At 35.1% G+C, this 19324-nt stretch overlaps 1 protein-coding gene and 1 long non-coding RNA gene across 2 annotated transcripts; one reads left to right on the top strand and one right to left on the bottom strand.

Annotated features, from left to right (window-relative positions):
* The first annotated feature begins 610 nt into the window (after positions 1–610).
* On the top strand, positions 611–3057 carry LOC104882046 (uncharacterized). The gene is made up of 2 exons (XR_787872.3): positions 611–936; positions 2725–3057. It is a non-coding gene; the product is annotated as an uncharacterized LOC104882046 (long non-coding RNA).
* A 5760-nt stretch (positions 3058–8817) lies between these two features.
* Positions 8818–10382, bottom strand: LOC104882074 (uncharacterized). Its single transcript, XM_019225928.1, has 3 exons — positions 9593–10382; positions 9347–9394; positions 8818–8951 (listed from the first exon to the last, which is right to left on the bottom strand). Exons 1-3 carry the CDS (start codon positions 10380–10382, stop codon positions 8818–8820), a joined length of 972 nt encoding a protein of 323 aa, XP_019081473.1.
* Positions 10383–19324: the final 8942 nt, after the last annotated feature.

Raw genomic sequence — 19324 nt, 5'->3', positions numbered from 1 at the left:
TGGTTGAAGTAGGAATCAAACTTCTTGATTTCATTACAAGAAATGAAGTAAACACATCATTAATTATCGGATTTATCTATCTAATTATCAATTATTATCCTCTCAATTAAAGTTTTGATTTAACTACCCAACCTCATGAATTAGCTCTTAAAAAAAAATAAAAAAGAAAAAAAAATCAAGGCAGCCATTATTTTAATAAACTTATCTATTTTATTATTTTTCTGTCCTGCGAAAATCTTTTATGGATTACAACTTACAACCCAATGAATTTATTGGGCCGGGCTTGGGATGGTTGTAAGAAAATCCCTGCTTTAGAGCCTTTGCTTTTGTACCTAATTTAACTCAAAACCTTTTGATTGAGAGGAAGCTTATAAAAGGGTTTCTTCATCAGTTTATTTTGGCAATAATAAGTGCGGTATTGTTGATGATAAAAAACAATCCCACAATGACCAGACTATTGTTGAAATGTCCATCACTAACAGCCGGTTTGACTATATTTTTTAAAACTTGTTTTCAAAAACTACTTTTAAATTAAAAAATAAAAAATAATTTTTTAATATTTTGTAAAAATAAGGGTCTATTTGATTGGTGTTTCCGACAACTGTTTTCTATTCTACAAAACAAAAAACACAAAAAGCAAGTTTGGGAAGTGGTTGTTCTCTTGATTCCCATCGTTCTCCGTGTTTTCGAATCGCCCTTTTCAAAAAACAACAAAAAGTTGTTTCCCTTGTTTTTCCTACTGTTCAGAGAACAAAGAAAAAACGGCATCTCTCCGTGTTTTCAATTTGGTGTTCTCCGTGTTGTCCCTGTGATATTTCCTCCGACACGTCTGCAACCTCCAACACGTCTACTACGAGTCTCTCTACCAGCACGATACCAAGGTGCGATTCGCTCATTTTTTTTCTATCAAATCCCTCTCATGGACGGAAATCCCAGGTGCGATTCGCCACCCTAGCTTCACTCTTGTCTAATTTATCATGAAATTTCTGTAGGGCTTTTAGTTTTCAAGCATGCTTCTTCTTGGTTACTCTGTTTGGTTTTTGAGAAAATCTGGATTTTTTTTCTTGGGGTTTATAAGATTTAGGGATTTTTTTTTCTCCATAAGAGCAGTGATTCGCAAGTTCTTGGTAGTTCTGGGTCTAAAAACAAAGTACCAGAAAAGGAGAAAAAACCAGAAAGAGGAAAAAAGTTTCTGATGTTCATTCTAGAAAATACTGAAAGGTTGTGATGGGTTCTTGTGGTTCTCATTACCTCTGTTATGATATTGGATCACAGATCAGTTTTCGACCCTACCCTTTAATTTCTGTATACTCACATTATATACAAGAACTGGTAAATGCAATTAATGATTGAACTTAAACTTGCAGTACTGGTAATAATCACTTCTGGATGCATTTCAAAATTAACAAGTATGCAGAATGGAGTTTCTACATTTTTAGATCCAATATTATAGCTCACCTTCCTCCTAACCTAAGCTCTCAAATCCATTCTCTTCCAGAGATGTGAGACCCCAATAATTATTAAAAAAACAAAAGTCAGCCCATGTTGCAGGTGTTTTGGACCTTTGGTTGCTCAGAGTGCTTAGGAATTGATTGCTAAGTCAATTGTTTGGAAGGCCTCATTCTTGGGCAAACACAAGATACTTAATATTAAATTTATATTTTGGCTTCCTGTATTATATTAGAGAAGATACATTTTTCAAAATAAAAAATCTACCAACACCATTCTTATATATTTTACAGACATTTTGGCAATAGACTATGGATTATTTTTGTTTCTTCTCACATAAGCATACCTACTAATATTATTGCAATTATTATATGAACTAGCTAGTAATTGAAGTTTTCAAATTCTTAATTGTTTTCTTCAAAATCCATTTGGATTTAATCTTTGCCTATTGCAAGTTGTGTGACTCTCTAAGTGAAAACAGCCAACAGACATAAAATAAAAAGATGTGAAAGTCCATTTAGATGGGCTGGAATTTTCATAGCTTTCATCTTGTATTTAATTTATATTGTTTTGCCTTGGTGTTTTTCTTCCTCTTTATTGTTGATTTTGATATGGGTTTCTTGTATTTTTTCTGAATTCGATATGGGTTCCAAATTTGGTCTTGAAGTGATTTTTCTTGTTCCTTTATCTTGATGTTCACTTGCATTTATCATTATTGTTTTCACTATTCAATATGAGACTTGTTAATTTTCTCCATTTTTTCCCAGTGATTCTCAACTGTATATTTTTTTTTTTCTCCATTTTGGTTGATAAAAAACTAAGACCATGAAAAAGGGTAAACACTTTGAAGCCCTTATCTTGCTTTGTAGTTTCGAAAAGACAAAGAAATTGTTTTGTCTTTTTCATTTGTTGAATGTTGGATTCAATATTTCAATTTCTCATAGCAGCAATCAAATGGAGAATCATATGTTCTTGCAATTATAAATCTTTTATATTAACATTAGCCTAAGATAGATCACTTTTATGATTTCTTTGAATATTTCCTGGTTCATTAACGCATCTTCTAGAGTGCCGTAGGTTTTGAATGACCTCTGCTCTATTTAAAATGATTGTGATTTGTGTTTCATTAATTTGATTTCTCATTTCTTGCAAATGGGCCATTGGTTTTGGACCTTCGGTTTTGTATTACTGTGATTTTACAAGTCCTGCTCTTGGTCTAGTTCTTGTAGTGTAACAAAAAATGGTTTTTGTCTGTTCCCTTTCTTTGATTTGCAGGTGCTTATAGCATTGGAGTGCTTCACTACAAATTCTTCCTAGACCATTTGTACAACTTCCAAGGGAAGTAGGCCTGACCCAAGTATTAACTACACCATTGGGATAGGTTCGGCTCAATTGTTCAATGGTGGGCTGACAAGGAGAGAAGGTGTTGTATTCGCTTGTTGAGTCTATCTCCTGCTAGTTTGCGCTTTATTCTTTGCTTGTAGATACCCAAAAAGTCTCTTGTAATGATCTGAAATGTACCAATACTTGAAATCTGAAATGACATCAATGGTTGATACCTTTTCATTGGATGAAATAAATGATGTAGATGAACAGATTTATGAGTCCCTTTATTGCCTTTCATCAATTAGACTACAACGAAACATTCTTCTCATTGTAGTGTGTGCTTTGACATGGGGGTTTTCATGTAATGACTACTTTTAAAGTGAGTATAAACCAAAGGTGTATGCAAAGGGAATGACTACAAGCAGTGAAGAACAATTAGTCCAAGGATGAGGTGAAGTAGTGGTGGACAAATTTGTAGACTTCCATGCTGTATAATATACTAGTAAAGTAATCCTTTGTTTAAAAAAAAATATAACTCACGCAAATAAATTTCATAATATATAGAATAGGTTTTTTTTTTTTTTTAATTTAAATGAATCTAAAAATTATTTATATAATTACAATATCAAGTTAATTAAAGAAAATACTCATTTTTTTTTTTTAAAAAAAAACTTTCAAACATGTTTTTTGTTTTTTTTTTGTTCGTTCTAAAATTTTTATTAACCCAATCAAACATGTTTTTTTGTTTTTTGAAAAACAAAACTATTTTTCAAAATTCAATTCTCAAACGTAATTTTGTTTCTAAAAATATCAAAAACTGTTTTTTCATAACAATTTTTTAAAATACTTCCCAAATAGGGCCGGGATGTTTGACAAGTTGTTTTTAAAAACAATTTTAAAAAATGAAAAACAAAAGACTTATTTGGATAAGTTGTTTTTAAATTTTTTTTTTTGTTTAGATTTTGTAAGAATATTGTAAATTCAATTTATATAATATAATTTAAATGTAATTCAAATCTTATTAAAAATGAAAATAGTTTTATAATTACCAATAAATTAAAAAAAATAAATATACGGCTTTTAGCAAAACATGAATAATAATATTATAATAAAATTATAAATTATATTTTTTATAAAAAAAAATAAATTATTTTAGTACATATTAGAAAATAAGTGACTACACCTTGTTCAATTGTTTCTCAAATAAAACAGACAGCTCAAATTACTTTTTGTCCATCCCTTGCACCATTCTCTTCAGCAACCCAGTCTATGATGTTGGTTCTTACTATAATCTTGACCGCTTGGACCTATCCTCTTGCCACAAGATTTACAACGTTACGCTCCCAGATGATATAGTTAATGGGGAAAATGATTTTTCCTTAACATGGTCAGAATTGATATGTGGAAACTGCGAAAGACAAGGCAAGAAATGCAGACTGAAGAGCAATGTTGGCAAAGAACCTGAAACTGAATGTATTGATAAGCCAGAAAAAGGTACTATATGAATTCATTCCTCTATAATCGATCTGCTTCCTCTGTGTTATTTCCTGATCATACTACTTACTTTAGGGGGTTTCGTTTGTTGTGGATAAATTATATAGGAATTTGATCTTGAAAATATCAAAGCAGAAGGAAAAATAATAACAGAAGAGGGAATGAAAATATAGTTATAAATAAAATATATGTGTATTTTTTCTTTTCTTTGAATTTGTATTTTATGTTTGAAAAGGTGATCATTACTGAGGAAAACGTGAAGCAAGAATTCCCATGCTTGAACTCTTATTTTTATTATTATTTTCTTAACTTAGGATTGAACCAGTGTGACAGATCCATGGTGAGCACTGTGACTTTCCAAGCTTAACAATCTAATAATTATATTATTTTCCTTACAGGTGTATCAAAAAACAAACTGGTTACAGGTGACTTTCTACTCACTCATACTTCCTTTTGATTAAGGATTAGGAAGAATGAAAAGATTAGTATTTGACTCTTTCAGCATCTATTTAGAAAAACCTTTTCTTTCTTTTATTTTTATTTTTTTTCTGATCACATGCAGCGGTAATCCTCAGTTTCTGTCTTCTGATGCGTGTAGTCATCACACTATCATGTGTATAGCTCAAACAAATTAGAAAGAGAGAATACAAAAAAGACAGAACAGGCTATAGAAGACTATAAAGCTCTCAAGCCCTCAAGATACTCCTACGCTGATGTTAAGAAGATTACAAATCATTTCAAGGAAAAATAAGGTCAAGGAGGTTATGGAACTGTGTATAAAGGAAAGCTTTCTAGTGATGTTCTTGTTGCAGTAAAGATCCTAAACAATTTAAAAGAAAATGGAGAAGAGTTCATTAATGAAGTGGGAACAATGGGTAGGATTCATCATGTCGATGTGGTTCGCTTGGTTGGATTTTGTGCTGATGGAGTTAAATGAGCTTTAATTTATGAGTTCTTACCAAATGAGTCTTTGGAGAAGTATATATTTTCAAAATTTGTCAAGGGTTGTTAACTTAGGTGGGAGAAGCTTCAAAATATTGCTTTAGGCATAGCCAAAGGAATTGAGTATCTTCACCAAGGTTGTGATAAAATAATTCTCCATTTTGATATCAAACCTCATAATATTTTGCTTGATCAAAACTTCAAATCAAAAATCTCTTATTTTGGTCTAGTCAAATTATGTTCCAAGGAACAAAGTGCAGTTTCAATGATAATAGCAAGAGGGACCATGGGCTATATTGCACCAAAAGTATTATCAAGGAACTTTGGAAATGTGTCCTATAAGTCAGATATTTATAGATTTGGAATGTTGCTACTGGAAATGGTAGGAGGAAGGAAGAATATTGATGTCACAATGGAGAAGACTAGCCAAGTATACTTCCCAGAATGGGTTTATAATCAGTTAGATATAGGGGAAGAGGTGTGTATTCGAATTGAGGAAGAGGAAGACATTAAAATTGCAAAGAAGCTAACAATTTATGGGACTTTGGTGCATTCAATGGTATCCAATAGATCGCTCTTCTATAAAAGTTGAGTCAAATGTTGGAAGGAGGAGACAAGTTAACCATGCCACCCAACCCTTTTGCTTCCATAGATCCAACAAGAACAAACATTAGAAGACGTAAAAAATCTCTTCAACAAGAGTTGGCAGTCATCTCAGAATTAATAGAGTGAAAACTAATTTATCCTTTTTATTACTATGAGCATGCAACCTAGATATTGACCATGTTGTACTCATTCATCTATGTAAGGTTATTGTTGCTATTTAGATAATATTGTTTGTCAGAGAGATTTTTTCCTAAACAAAAATATAATAAATGGACAGGAGAATTAATAAGTGGCTTTAAGAGAACTTATGGATTGGCTTTATATCGAAGGTACTTCATAGGAAAAATTATCATGATTTGTAAAGTAATAAATGACAGTTGGAGACTTAAATGGTGGACATTCAAGCATGATAACTTATATGTTGTTCTATATCTCCATGAATCAAGGAACTTTTACTTGCATTGTATCGTTTGGTCTATGTACCGGAACTGGTAACATTCGAGAATGTTACTTTTTGTCAAGTCTTGCATGAGTTTCAAACTAAAACTGTCTATTTTTATTTTTACTTGATTAGTCTTGCACATTTTTAGAAGTGTTTGTTATTAACATAATATTTTTTCTAAGACAATTATGTCAGAAGGGAAAAGTGACATTTTTTTCTCTTTTCTTAACCTAAGCTTTTGCAATACACAAACATAAATCCTATCCTCTCTTTGCTTCCGTTGCTATTCCAGCACCACCATTCTCATTGGCTAAGAGCAATATGGTAGCCTTCCAACACGTAATATTTTTACTACCCCAATACCAGATTTACCCATAATATTCCCCTATAAAAAGTAGTTTCTGCCTCCCATGCATCTCACATGGTGAAAGGAGCTGAAACTCTTTTTAAACTAGGTGTTGGATCTTATAACGAGACAACCCTTTGTCAGGGTATTTCATATTCATTTGATTCAAAAATAAAAATTCAATAAACAACCCCATTTAGAGGCAGAAGTTACATCAATTTCGCATTGTGATTTTCATCATATAAAAATGCATTCCTATCAATCATCCTACATGTCAACTAAGAAGAAATGTTGAAAATTGGCCTATGAATTTTGAATTGTGAGGGTTACCGCAAATCGATGCATTACAAAATAAATTACTCAAACTTCTCCAAGCTTTATAACTATATTTACCTAAGAATTTAAAAACAAAGGGAATTGGCTTACATGTTGTTTAGATGGCACATTAATTTGCATATATATATATATATATATATATATATATAGAGAGAGAGAGAGAGAGAGAGAGAGAGAGAGAGCATTTGCAAGTAGATACATTGTTGAGTTATCTCCCATCTAAGCTAATTGTAATACTTGCATTATGTGAGGAAATTGGAACCCCCATTGGTTTGTTCTCCCGATCCAAAGCTGATATTTCATGAGAATATAAGGTAGGTTTAGGAGGTAGTTGCAATAGTTCAACGTCACCTTCCAACATGTCGAGTGCTTTGCTCATAGAAGGACGGTCCATGGGCTTCATTTGCACACACCACAATGCAACTATGACCATCTTCCATATATATTTCTTTTCATCCTCTGTGACATCTCCCATTTCCATATCTTCTCCTTGTTCAATTCGATCATAAATCCATGATGGGAAGAATAATTCACTTAGATCTTCCTCTTGATGTCTACTAAAATGCCTTTGTTTTCCCACCATTTCCATCAACAACATTCCAAAACTATAAACATCAGCCTTATACGACACATGTCCAACGTTTTTATAAAACAACTCTGGAGCAATGTATCCTAATGTTCCTCGAGCTGCAGTGAGAGATACAACACTTTCATTTGTTGAATACAATTTTGCAAGGCCAAAATCCGAAACTTTTGGTGTAAAGTCTTCATCCAAAAGAATATTGTGTGGCTTGATATCAAAATGCAGAATTTGCATGTCACACCCTTGATGTAAGTATTCAATCCCACGCCCTACTCCAAGTGCAATTTTGTACAATCTGTCCCAACTTAAAGGAATGTGTTTTTCTCCTTTAAGGAAGATAAACTTATCAAGTGATCCATTTGGCATAAAGTCATATATAAGGGCCCATTTTGATCCTTCCACACAAAATCCAACAAGTTGTACTATATTAACATGGTGAATCCTTCCAATTGTGGCGATTTCATTGATAAAATCTTGTCCATTGGCTTTTGACATGACCAATACTTTTACTGCTACAATGCGGCCACTCTGAAGTATTCCTTTATACACAGAGCCAAAGCCTCCTTGGCCTAACTTATTCCTGAAATTGTTAGTTATTTTCTTTAAATGTGAATATGAGTACCTGATGGGTTGGAGATTCTTATGATTTTGAAGAAATTCTTCAATATCATCATCTAATGATAAATGTCTTCGTCGAAACTTGTAGATTAAATAGCCAAAAAGACAAGATATCCCAAGTAGAAAGCGTCCTCCAATGATTGCTATGACTAATAGATCAACATGAAAAAAAAAATGAATATTTTAGAGTTTATAATCGTAGGCATTTAGTTATCAAATCAAACAAATACATTTGTTTCAATGGGAGAGGAAATTAGATGCATTTGCTTGCTAAAAATTTCAATTTTCAGTATCTTGAATTCATTATATTCCATGGACTTGGATTAAATGAAATTCTTTCAAATTCAAAAAGATAATTCCATAGAAAAAGTAAAATTTTGAATTTCATAGAACTGAAATTTAAATTCAAATCTAATTTTGATCAACCGAACCAAGAGAAATCCTTTATTCAAGCAAAAGAATTTTGCAATCTGCAATCTTGAAAGCAAGAATTATTCGCGATGATAGACAAAAAACCGATCACGTTCATCCCACACCAAAGTAAGAATCGGAACTTTGAGGTCTTACCGGTCTTTTCAAGAAACCAGGCACCTAATAAGAGGGAACATGGACTAAATTAGAAATGAGGCCCATAAAAGGGGGATTGTTATTATTAGAGAAAAAGTAGATTCAACATTAGAAAATATGAAGCATGATGATGAAAATTTCAATTTGTAAATCATGGAAGATGATGGAAGGAACTATCAAAGCCGTACCAATTGCAATCATGGTCCCAGAAAACCCAGATTGGTCAAAAGCATCTTCACGTCCTGCATGATTAAAGCCAGTAATCAGCAGTACTTTTAGCTATAGAAGATCGAAAGCCTTATTACCAGAAACGAAAATAATTGTACAGTCTACATTTACATACAAAGCCAAGTGTAAAACAACACTTCATTTAAAACAAAAAAGAAAAAAGTTTGTCTTCCAAGAATATAATTGTTAAAATCAAGACAACAATTTCAAGATTTTTAAATAAAATGAGTTGTCAATAATTGGAACTATTAAGGATTACCTTGGGTTGTATAGGGACTTCTAAGTGTATTAACTGTTAACAAGAGAAGATACAAAATTCAAAATGGGAAAGATACAAGAAGAAAGAAATAAATGGAAGTTGTCAAAAGCTAAAAATGAAAGACGATAAAAGAAACTCCAAAGGCCTTACCAAAAAACGCGATCACTGGCCTCAGTACATTTTTCAACTTATTAAGCCCTGCATGATTAAATCAAGCAACTGAAATTAGTTATAGAAATTGAAGACCCTTAGCAAACATAAGATTGTGTTTAGTTATCCTAATTACTTATAATTGCAATGTATAGTTGGATTTCCAATGATTATTTTTTTCTTTTTTGTTTTAAAATTGATATTAGTGTTCATCAGCCATTTGATTTGAAAATTTTCAGCACTCACAGTTTCTTCCATCATCATCAAGGCAGTGTATAGTGTTGTTGCTGAAATTTGGCATGCACCATCTGCCTTTTGCTTCACATTCATGGCAGCGAGAGCTCAAAAATGAAAGCTGGAGCCCCATAAGCAGCTTTTCTTGCAAATCTGATCTTAAAAGATTGCTGGGCTCTGACACAGCCATGAAATTGCCAGTGACAACAGTCAAGCCAATGGTGCACGAATATGCAAGATCTCTCACATCCATGTAGCGTCCAGCTAGCGCATAAGCATATGGTTGTGAGGAAGAGAAAGTAGCATCGGTGCGGTTGCAAGGAACAATAGGAATGTAGTATTGATCAAAGATTGGTCTTGCGCAGTTCATCAAAACTACAGTATCCAGTTCATCAGGATATTTATATCCATCTAGATGATCTGCTGTCAAGGAATAGAGAGGAAGGGAGAAACAGTTGCTCTTCTCTAGCCCAACAACTACAACTCTGATGGTATAGTTATCGTAGTTGATCTCCGCAACATGGTATTTCCCATATAAGATTGTACGGCTGTTTTCACAAGCCAATTCGTATGCAGGATCAGGATGACCACAGCCAAGCGGGTCACCTTTTAATCGAAATGGGTTGCTGATGTTTTGAATATCTCCGCAAGAAGAGTGCCTGCAGGGCTGATTTTCAGTAGCAGCGCAAAATGAAAGAAAACGGACATGGAGGAGTGTTATGAGGCCTACTCCCACAAGTTTTGCTTGTCTCAGCATCATAAATTCAGATGCAGAGAGAGACGCTTCTTTGGTTTGGGGCATCCCCAAGTTTCTGAAGATAAAATTACAACCCAAGGAGCAAAGCTGCTTAGAAATCAACTTTCTAGCCACTTGATTTGTCTATGCATTGGTGTCACAATCAACTACCCAAAATCTTCTTCTTCTTTTTTTTTTCTCTTCATATTTGGCCGGCGGGTCATCATCAACGTAAAACCAAACTAAGTACATTGGAGTTATAAGGAAACCTTGTCAAACCACAGCTAAGTACATTGGAGTTATAAGGAAACCTTGTCAAACCACAGCTAAGTACATTGGAGTTATAAGTTTCCTTGTCAAACCACAACTAAGTACATTGGAGTTATAAGTTTCCTTGTCAAACCACAGCTAAGTACATTGGAGTTATAAGTTTCCTTGTCAAACCACAACTAAGTACATTGGAGTTATCAGGAAACCTTGTCTGTATATATATATACTTGGAAAACAAAAATGTTTTTAATTTCATAATAATAATTAAAATAACTAAATATAAAACTAATTATTTTCAATAAAAAATTTCCTAATATCAATTTTTGAACTCAAGGTACGTGCAAAATGATGTGGTTTGAAGTATTAAAACAAATGAAATCAATTAGTTAATTCGTCGGGCCAACCACTAGGTCCGCTAACTCATGACCAAGTCAACATTAGAATATAATTAAACTTTACTTTAAATAAGGAATGGAAGTCCAACCAATTGGGGGTCTGGCCTAATTTTTAAAAGTATGTTGAGTTTTTATAGTCAAACTATATTATTTTGAAGTATTAAAAAAATGGAACCAACCAATTAATTCATTGGACCAACCACCAAGTCCGCTAACTCATGATCAAGTCAGCATTTGAATAGAACTAAACTTTACTCCAAACAAGAAGGAATCTGATTGACTGTCCAACCGGTTGAACTAGAGGGTCTGGTCCGGTTTTTTAAATTATGTGAAGCTTTTATAGTCAAAATGATATTGTTTTGAAGTATTAAAAAAAATGGAACTGGCCAATTAATTCATTGGAGAAACCACCAAGTCGACTGTCTCATGACCAAGTTAACATTTGAATAGAACTAAACTTTATCACAAACAAGAAAGGAATCTGATTGTGAGTCCAACTAATTGGATTAAGGGGTCTATCATGATTTTTAAAAGTATTTCAAGTTTTTATAGTCAAAATAATATTGCTTTGAAGCCTTAAAAAAATGGACTCAACTAATTAATTTATTGGGCTAACCACAAGGCTGACTAACTCATGGCCAAGTCACATTTGAATAGAACTAAACTTTACTCTAAACAAGAAAGGAATCTAATTGGCAATCCAACTAGTTGGACCAAGGGGTTTGGCCCGATTTTTAATATATATATATATATATATATATATATTGTATATAAAAAGAATAGAGGCCCTTAGATAGAAATCAATAAATGCAATTCTTCATCTATAAAGAACTTGGAAAAGGGTTTGATAACACCACTTTTCCTTTTCTTAATAATATTGATTAATATTGTTATGCAAAGTTAGTGAGAAGTTTTTCCCTTTATATATATATATAGATATATATATATATCGTACCACCTCAGGATGTGTGCCAACACCGCCTTGGGATGCATACCCCATACATCTTCATCCGCTAACTGTTCAGATGGTTTTCGAGGATGAGAGTACTTCAACAATTAGAAGATTAATATATGATGATGGGTTTTATGACCATGGTGGCCATACAAATGAAATTTTGGAAGATGTTGAAGAGATGTCTTAGGATGTGTGCAAGAGGTAATAATACTTTATACAACATTGCACCCATGGTGCACTCTTGTACTACCTCGGGATGCATGCAAGAGGTGCCTTGAGATGTGTTTAGGAGGTAATAAGATTTTATACAACACTGCACCCAAGGTGTACTCTTGTACTTCCTCAAGATGCATATAGGAGGTAATAAAATTTATATAACATTACACAAATGGTGCACTCTCGCATTGCCTCGGAATGTGTGTCTACACCACCTTGGGATACATGCCTACTCGTCTTCGGAAGTGTGCCTGCACTGCCCTGAGATGTGCCATCTACATCTTTGTCCATAAAAAAGAGTATTCGCTCATCAACTGTCTTTACAGAGAGCATTGTAAAGAGAATTTTTGTGAGATCCATACATGATACCATACTGACTCCCAATTTCTATCAAGAACAACTATACCTTGGGACATATGCCTTTGTATTTGTTACCGTCGACATTCTGTCAAGTAGAAAAGGAATAAGTGCACATTCTTGTGAGGTTCGGAGGCTTCTGAAAATGAATGTCAGTAGTGATATGGAGCCTTCCCTTTTTGACTTTGATAAACAATGCAACCTAATTACAACTCCTAATAGAGAAAGTAACTTCAGGCCTCCACTTAACAGTTCTAATGGTGTTAGGGATGAGAGTACTTCGACAATTAGAAGATTAACATTATCCGATGATGGGTTCTATGACCATGGTGGTCATAGAGATGAAATTTTGGAAGATATTGAAGATATAAGAGATTTGAACCATGGTCTTGCTTCTAAGGATTCAAAATTGCATAGTGAGAGATCATCAATTGTTCATGCATCCCGAGATGGCATATGCACACATTTCAAGGAACCTCCTACAAGCATCTCATGGCAGTGCAAGCACACATCCTGAGATCATTGCCTCATGATGTGTGTGCATGGTTGCCTCGAGATGTGTGCACTAAGAGTACTACCTCAATATATATATATATATATATATATATATATTGCGGTTCTAATGGTATAAAAAAAACAGTGAAATTGACTTAGCTTAAAACACGCAATCACAGAATAGGAAGAGATAATGGAAACCTATCAGTATGGTTGGCTGAGATGTGACGATGCACTATCCTTAAAGTAGATCCACCCTCCTTGAAGACAAGCTCAATGCACTAGGGAATCAATGGTCTACCTCTAGGATTCAACAACCAATGGATCTCACCTTAGGTGCACTTTGCAAATGAGAATTGTATAGCTAGGGTTTTTTAAAAATCCTCCAGATAAGTGCAAGAAATGCAGCAACCATAATGAAGAACGTGGTTGTTGTAGTGGAGATGGATGCTGGGTAGGACATGCAATAGGTGCAGCTGCTACAGTGGTGAGTGCAGGCTCGGGGCTACTACAATGGCGAATGCAAGGGTATGCAACAGAGAATGCAGAAAGGCTCTAGATGTGGAATAGAGAATGAGAGAGCAGAGAATGACTATGTTGAGAGCTAAGAGGGTGATTTTCTTTTATAGGCGGAGTCCCAACAGGTCTCTCCCATAAAATCGAAACCATGGAGCCATAATTGCACAAAACCTGAGATTGGCTACTTAGTCTCCCAAAAGAAACAACCCACTAGAAGACTCAGTCAAATAAAAGACTAACTCAAACGAGAAATAAAGAAATATTTTTTTTAAAAAAAATTATTTTGAATTTTGTAAAAAATAGTTGAACTCGTGCGCGTACATGGTGGGGGAACCTCCCCACCCCCCGTGTAGGATGCTTGTGCAGATGCGATGTATATTAAGGGATTCTGGCTTGAACCGCCTGAAACCCCACTCAAATGGGTTTAGGCCCCTTAGGCATGCGAGGCTTCCCTACACCTCTCTACAAGCCTATTAAGCTAAGGAAAGTGGGTTAATACATATGCCTACTTAAGGTGTTGCTCTTTTTCCTATGTGGGATAAGCAAAAACACCAAAAACATGCTCTTTTTTACTAGACACTTTTCCTACAATCCCCCACAGAGTGTATAAGTGAAGGAAGGAAAGTATGAGGGAAAACAAAATCTAATGCATCAATATTGTTGCATTAATACTGGTGTCCAAAGGCTATGAACCAGTCTTCAGATAAATAAGTATTGAACCACAAAAATATGGTGAAAAAATTTCTATGAACTAGTGTTTCTTGATGTAATTCAAGGGACCTATTATCCACATTGGTTTATCAACTACGAGTTGTACAAATGGGTTAGCACAAATAGGTTATGCCCCCTACTTGGATATTCATGAGAGCGTTAGAGAATCTACCTAAGTTCTCATAGGAAGCGACCCCACCTCCACTCTCATATAAATGAATCCATCAAGCATGTTCTGCATTAAACATACCACCCATAAGGAATATGATATTCATTAAGAGTAAACACTCAACCTAAATCAATGCAAAATACGCTTTATCTACACCATAAGGATAGACTTTCATACAAGTATAATTGATAGAGCCCCTCAATCTAACAAGTGATTTGTTATTACCCATATGAACTTACTTCATGCAATTTCCATTCTAACAGGTTAGGTTACCACCACTCTTGACTTATGTAACATGCTGTGGACCCCGCATTTCGGCTCAATGCGTTTCCCACTCGATGGCGAAACTCGATTTTGATTTGAAAAATGATTTTTATTTATTAAAAAGAAATGACTTGGAGTCGCCACTTATTTTTGTTTTATTTTTAAAGGGTAAACAAAATAAGAAAGAAAAACCCTAAGTGTGACTCCTTGTTTTGGAAAAGGTGGTCTGTGAAAACCAGATCGGGTTCGGGGGTCAGGTTACTCATCGGGAAGGTACGGTAAAGACCGTAGCACCCCTCTAAGCCCCTAAAGTCGGGTCTCTACTAATACAGTGAAACTGACGTGGCAATCAATGAGAAAATCAATGAATACTCGAAGCGATCATGCACATATGGGAATCAAAACATGTATAAGGAATGAACAAAATATGAGTGGATACGTACCTGGTCCTCCAGTCACGAATGCGCTAGCATGAAACAGGATTAATGAATCATGAATAGATAAAATTATGCGCATGTCAAGGAACAGAATAAATCAAACAAAATAAATAAATCAATCAATCAGTCAGTCATAAGGAAATCACATATGTTGGGCCCCACCAAAGCCCGATTTATATTGCATGAATTAATCTCACGAATCCCATTATTTCAGAATTATGAAGATTCATCATTCTTGCTTGTGTAACAATTAAAAGAAATAGAACATTATTTAAAAATCGGAGTGGAATTAAAACTGTTCGAGAGAAAATTGGATTTTTGAGATTTATTTGGAAATTAAAGTCTCGAAAATTATTTGAAGACTAGAGTCTTGAGAATTAAATTTAAGAATTGGAATTTTGGACATTAAATTTGAAAGAAATTAGAATTTTGGAAATCGGAAATTAAGTTCAAAAATTGGAATTTTGAAGAATTGTTTAAAATGGAATTTCAAAATAAATAACTAAAATAATAATAATTAAATGGATTAATGTGAATATCGGAATTTTCGGAATTAGAAATTAAAATCGGAAGTCAGAAATTTTAAAGAATTGTTTAAAGTGAAATCTTAAAATGAATAAATAAAATATTAATGATTAAATAAATTAATGTGAACATGAAAATTTTCGGGATTATGAATTTAATTCGGAAATTGGAAGTTTTAAAGAATTGATTTAAAATGGAGTTTTAAAATAAATAAATAAAATACCAATAATTAAATAAATTAATGCGATTATGAGAATTTTAGGGATTAGGAATTTAAATTTAAGGGTAAAAAAAAAAAAAGAAGAAATAATAATAATAATAGAAGATTAAACTTTTAGCACCAAAAATGAAGAAATTGCGTGAAATAACTTAATAAATAAGTAGATGGATGGGTATAAAGGTAAAATGGGAGTGGTTGTTGGAGTGGCGGACCCAAGAATGCCCATGCATGGATTCTTGTGCAGTGGGGCTGGTTGTTCAAATGATTACAAGATGGCTTGGTGGGGCTCCATTCACCCTTTAAACATATATAACCTCAAATATCAACCCACATTAGTTTACTCCTATCTAAAAAAACAACTCTCATCAAGTGGGCTTCCACCAACACGACATCCTTCAAGGAGTCCCATGAGCACAAGTTGACAGGCCCAGATTGCAAGATGCTCCGGGTGCAAACGAGGTTGGGCATAAAGTGGTCAAAAGGTCATCCATATGGGACCCATGATCATGCTTAAATATTAAACATTATTCCAAATAAACCAAGGCAGTATGCCTTTTCAACTGTGTACGCTACCTCCCACTAGCTCCCAGAACTTCAAGAAGCTCCTGACTCCTCAGTCAGCCCATCGCGTCTTAGAAACCCATGAAAACTACACTGCCCAATTGTAAAACAACTAAACATACTTTCTAGAGCTTCATCTTCTATTTGGATTAATTTTAATGGCATCACTCAGCGAAGGGGACCATCCTATGAACCCCGATACCACTAGCATACTCTTCTTGGGGCCTCTTAATTCAGAACCAAATTCAGATATAGAGACCCCCTGCCTGGGCATGATATACTCATATGGGATAAGGTTCATTCCACTCCTGACAGCTGTCACCACGACACACTTGGCAATGGTGTGAAATGCAGCTTTCTCACTAAGATAAAATGACCTATCAATAAATACAATCGGGTCATAATCTGGCTGCCCAAAACTTTCATTAATTCTCTTACAGCTTTCCTGGATTTCAGCCTGTACCACCTCGAGATCTCTCCCAAAAACATTTCCTCTAGCAGAAATGAAACAGAAAACCCATGAGCGCATCTCCTTCTCTGCTTCTCCTCTGTTTCTCAAGTTCAGCAACCATATCTCCCCATCTGCTTCTCTCTCTCATTTTCTTACTTAGCTCATTTCCATTTCCGTCAATACTCTAGATCAAACAGCTCACCAAGCACAACACAAATATAGGAATAACAGCAGAGACATAGCCAGGGTGAACAACAGGTGTTAAACAAATATGGGAAGGTAAAACATATGATGATACAAAGTTCCACTTCAGGTGACATCCATGGGCTCGAAATAGGTGAGATTAACGTATCAAAGAAAACTCAAAAACAGTTCATGCATTCAGAGGACTGAGTTCAACCAAAGCAAACAAAATATTGTCTAGAACTAGAGCTAAAAATGTCAAGAGGATAGGAGAATAATGGAAAATGTAAGACTTATAGTTCATACCTGTAAATGGATTCCCTACCAGCAAGATTAGTTAGGCTTCTAGCTCTTTTCTAAAGCTCCCTCTCTTCCCTTTACTGTCCGCCCTGGTTCCTCCTTCTCTCAACTTCTCTCCGTAGCCTAAGCTCCAGGAATACCCTCCAGAAAAATCCTCTCTCCGGTGGCTTCCCTCAACTCCCCAAAACTCCCTCTCTCTATCCCCCCTAAAATATCTCTAACCGTCTGCAGCTTTTTGCAGATTCCTTGGACACGTGTCGACCTATGGTTGGCCATCAAAAACACCATTCTGGTGCCCCAACAGCCAATGAAAGATTGACACGTGGCCACCCTAGATGGCCACACCTGTCAAAAAAATGGCTGCATAAAAGCAAGCCCAGAATGGGGGTCTACAAATATGCCCCTCTTCGGTAGAGTTCACGAGTGTAAAGAATATGAACACTGAAGTGAAAGGTAAGTGTGAATAGTGAGTGGAATGAAGTGAACTCTACCGAAGAACCAAGGAGACCCCCATAGGGACACTAGTGAGATGTGAACTCACTCAGGCCAAAAGACAAACACAAAGGCTCTAATCCTAAAAGAGAAAGATGGGTGTCTCAAAATGCCTCTGAAGCCACACTAAGGATCAAAGCTCCCTCTAAAACGTCTCCAAAAGTGACCCGAAGATCGATGTCAAAGGTGAGTAACGGTCGAACCACCCTGGAGTACGAACAAGAATGCGTCTAAAGGAGATTGCCCTATGTGGACTACGAGATGAATAGGCGATAAGCACAGGGTAACGAGGTGAGGAGAGTGAGAATAAGTGCAAATCCATGAAGGTGAGACATGCAATGCCAGAGAATATGAACGCTAGGAGCTGTGACTCTGCATGACAAGACTGACTCTAAACGCTAAACTAGAAAATAAGAAAATAAAGCTCTGCAAGCCAAACCAAAAAAAGCTAACTCTAAACACTAAACTAGAAAATAAGAAAATAAAGCTCTGCAAGCCAAACCAAAAAAACTAACCCTAAACACTAAACTAAAAAATAAGAAAATAAAGCTCTGCAAGCCAAACCAAAAAAACTAACCCTAAACACTAAACTAGAAGGCCCATAGGTGAAAACCTACGGTGGTGATACAATAAAAATGCCCATAGATGCCAATCTATGGTGGTGAAAATCTCGAAAGCCCAAGGATGAAAATCCATGGTGGTGAAATAACTGAAATGCCCATAGAAGTCTGATCCATGGTGGTGATATAACTGAAATGCCCATAGATGAAAATCTATGGTGGTGATAAACCTAAAATGCCCATAGATGAAGATCTATGGTGGTGATATAATCTGAAACAAAGGCTCATGGATGAAAATCCATGATGGTGAATCTGAAATGCCCATAGATGAAAATCTATGGTGGTGAAAATCTGAAACAAAGGCTCATGGATGAAAATCCATGATGGTGAATCTGAAAGGCCCATAGATGTCTGATCTATGGTGGTGAAAATCTGAAACAAAGGCTCATGGATGAAAATGCATGATGGTGAATCTGAAATGCCCATAGATGTCTGATCTATGGTGGTGAAAATCTGAAACAAAGGCTCATGGATGAAAATCCATGATGGTGAATCTGAAAGGCCCATAGATGTCTGATCTATGGTGGTGAAAATCTGAAACAAAGGCTCATGGATGAAAATCCATGATGGTGAATCTGAAATGCCCATAGATGTCTAATCCATGGTGGTGATAATCTGAAATGCCCACAGATAAAAATCTATGGTGGTGATAATCTCGAAATGCCCAATGATGAAAATCCATGGTGGTGATATAATCTCAAAAGCCCAAGGATGAAAATCCATGGTGGTGATAACTGAAAGCCCAAGGATGAAAATCCATGGTGGTGAATCCGAAAGCCCAAGGATGAAAATCCATGGTGGTGAAATAACTGATATGCCCATAGATGAAAATCTATGGTGGTGATAATCTGAAATGCCCATAGATGAA

The sequence above is a fragment of the Vitis vinifera genome, chromosome 16 (genome assembly GCF_030704535.1).
Source record: "Vitis vinifera cultivar Pinot Noir 40024 chromosome 16, ASM3070453v1".
In the NCBI taxonomy this organism is placed as follows: domain Eukaryota; kingdom Viridiplantae; phylum Streptophyta; class Magnoliopsida; order Vitales; family Vitaceae; genus Vitis; species Vitis vinifera.
This window is presented reverse-complemented; position numbering and strand designations above follow the sequence as displayed.

Coding starts and splice junctions, on each gene's coding strand:
- LOC104882074 (XM_019225928.1), bottom strand. CDS start 10,382: ATGCCCCAAACCAAAGAAGCGTCTCTCTCTGCATCTGAATTTATGATG. Junction 9,395..9,592: donor TGATGATGATGGAAGAAACT/GTGAGTGCTGAA, acceptor TTAATCATGCAG/GGCTTAATAAGTTGAAAAAT. Junction 8,952..9,346: donor GCCAGTGATCGCGTTTTTTG/GTAAGGCCTTTG, acceptor TTAATCATGCAG/GACGTGAAGATGCTTTTGAC.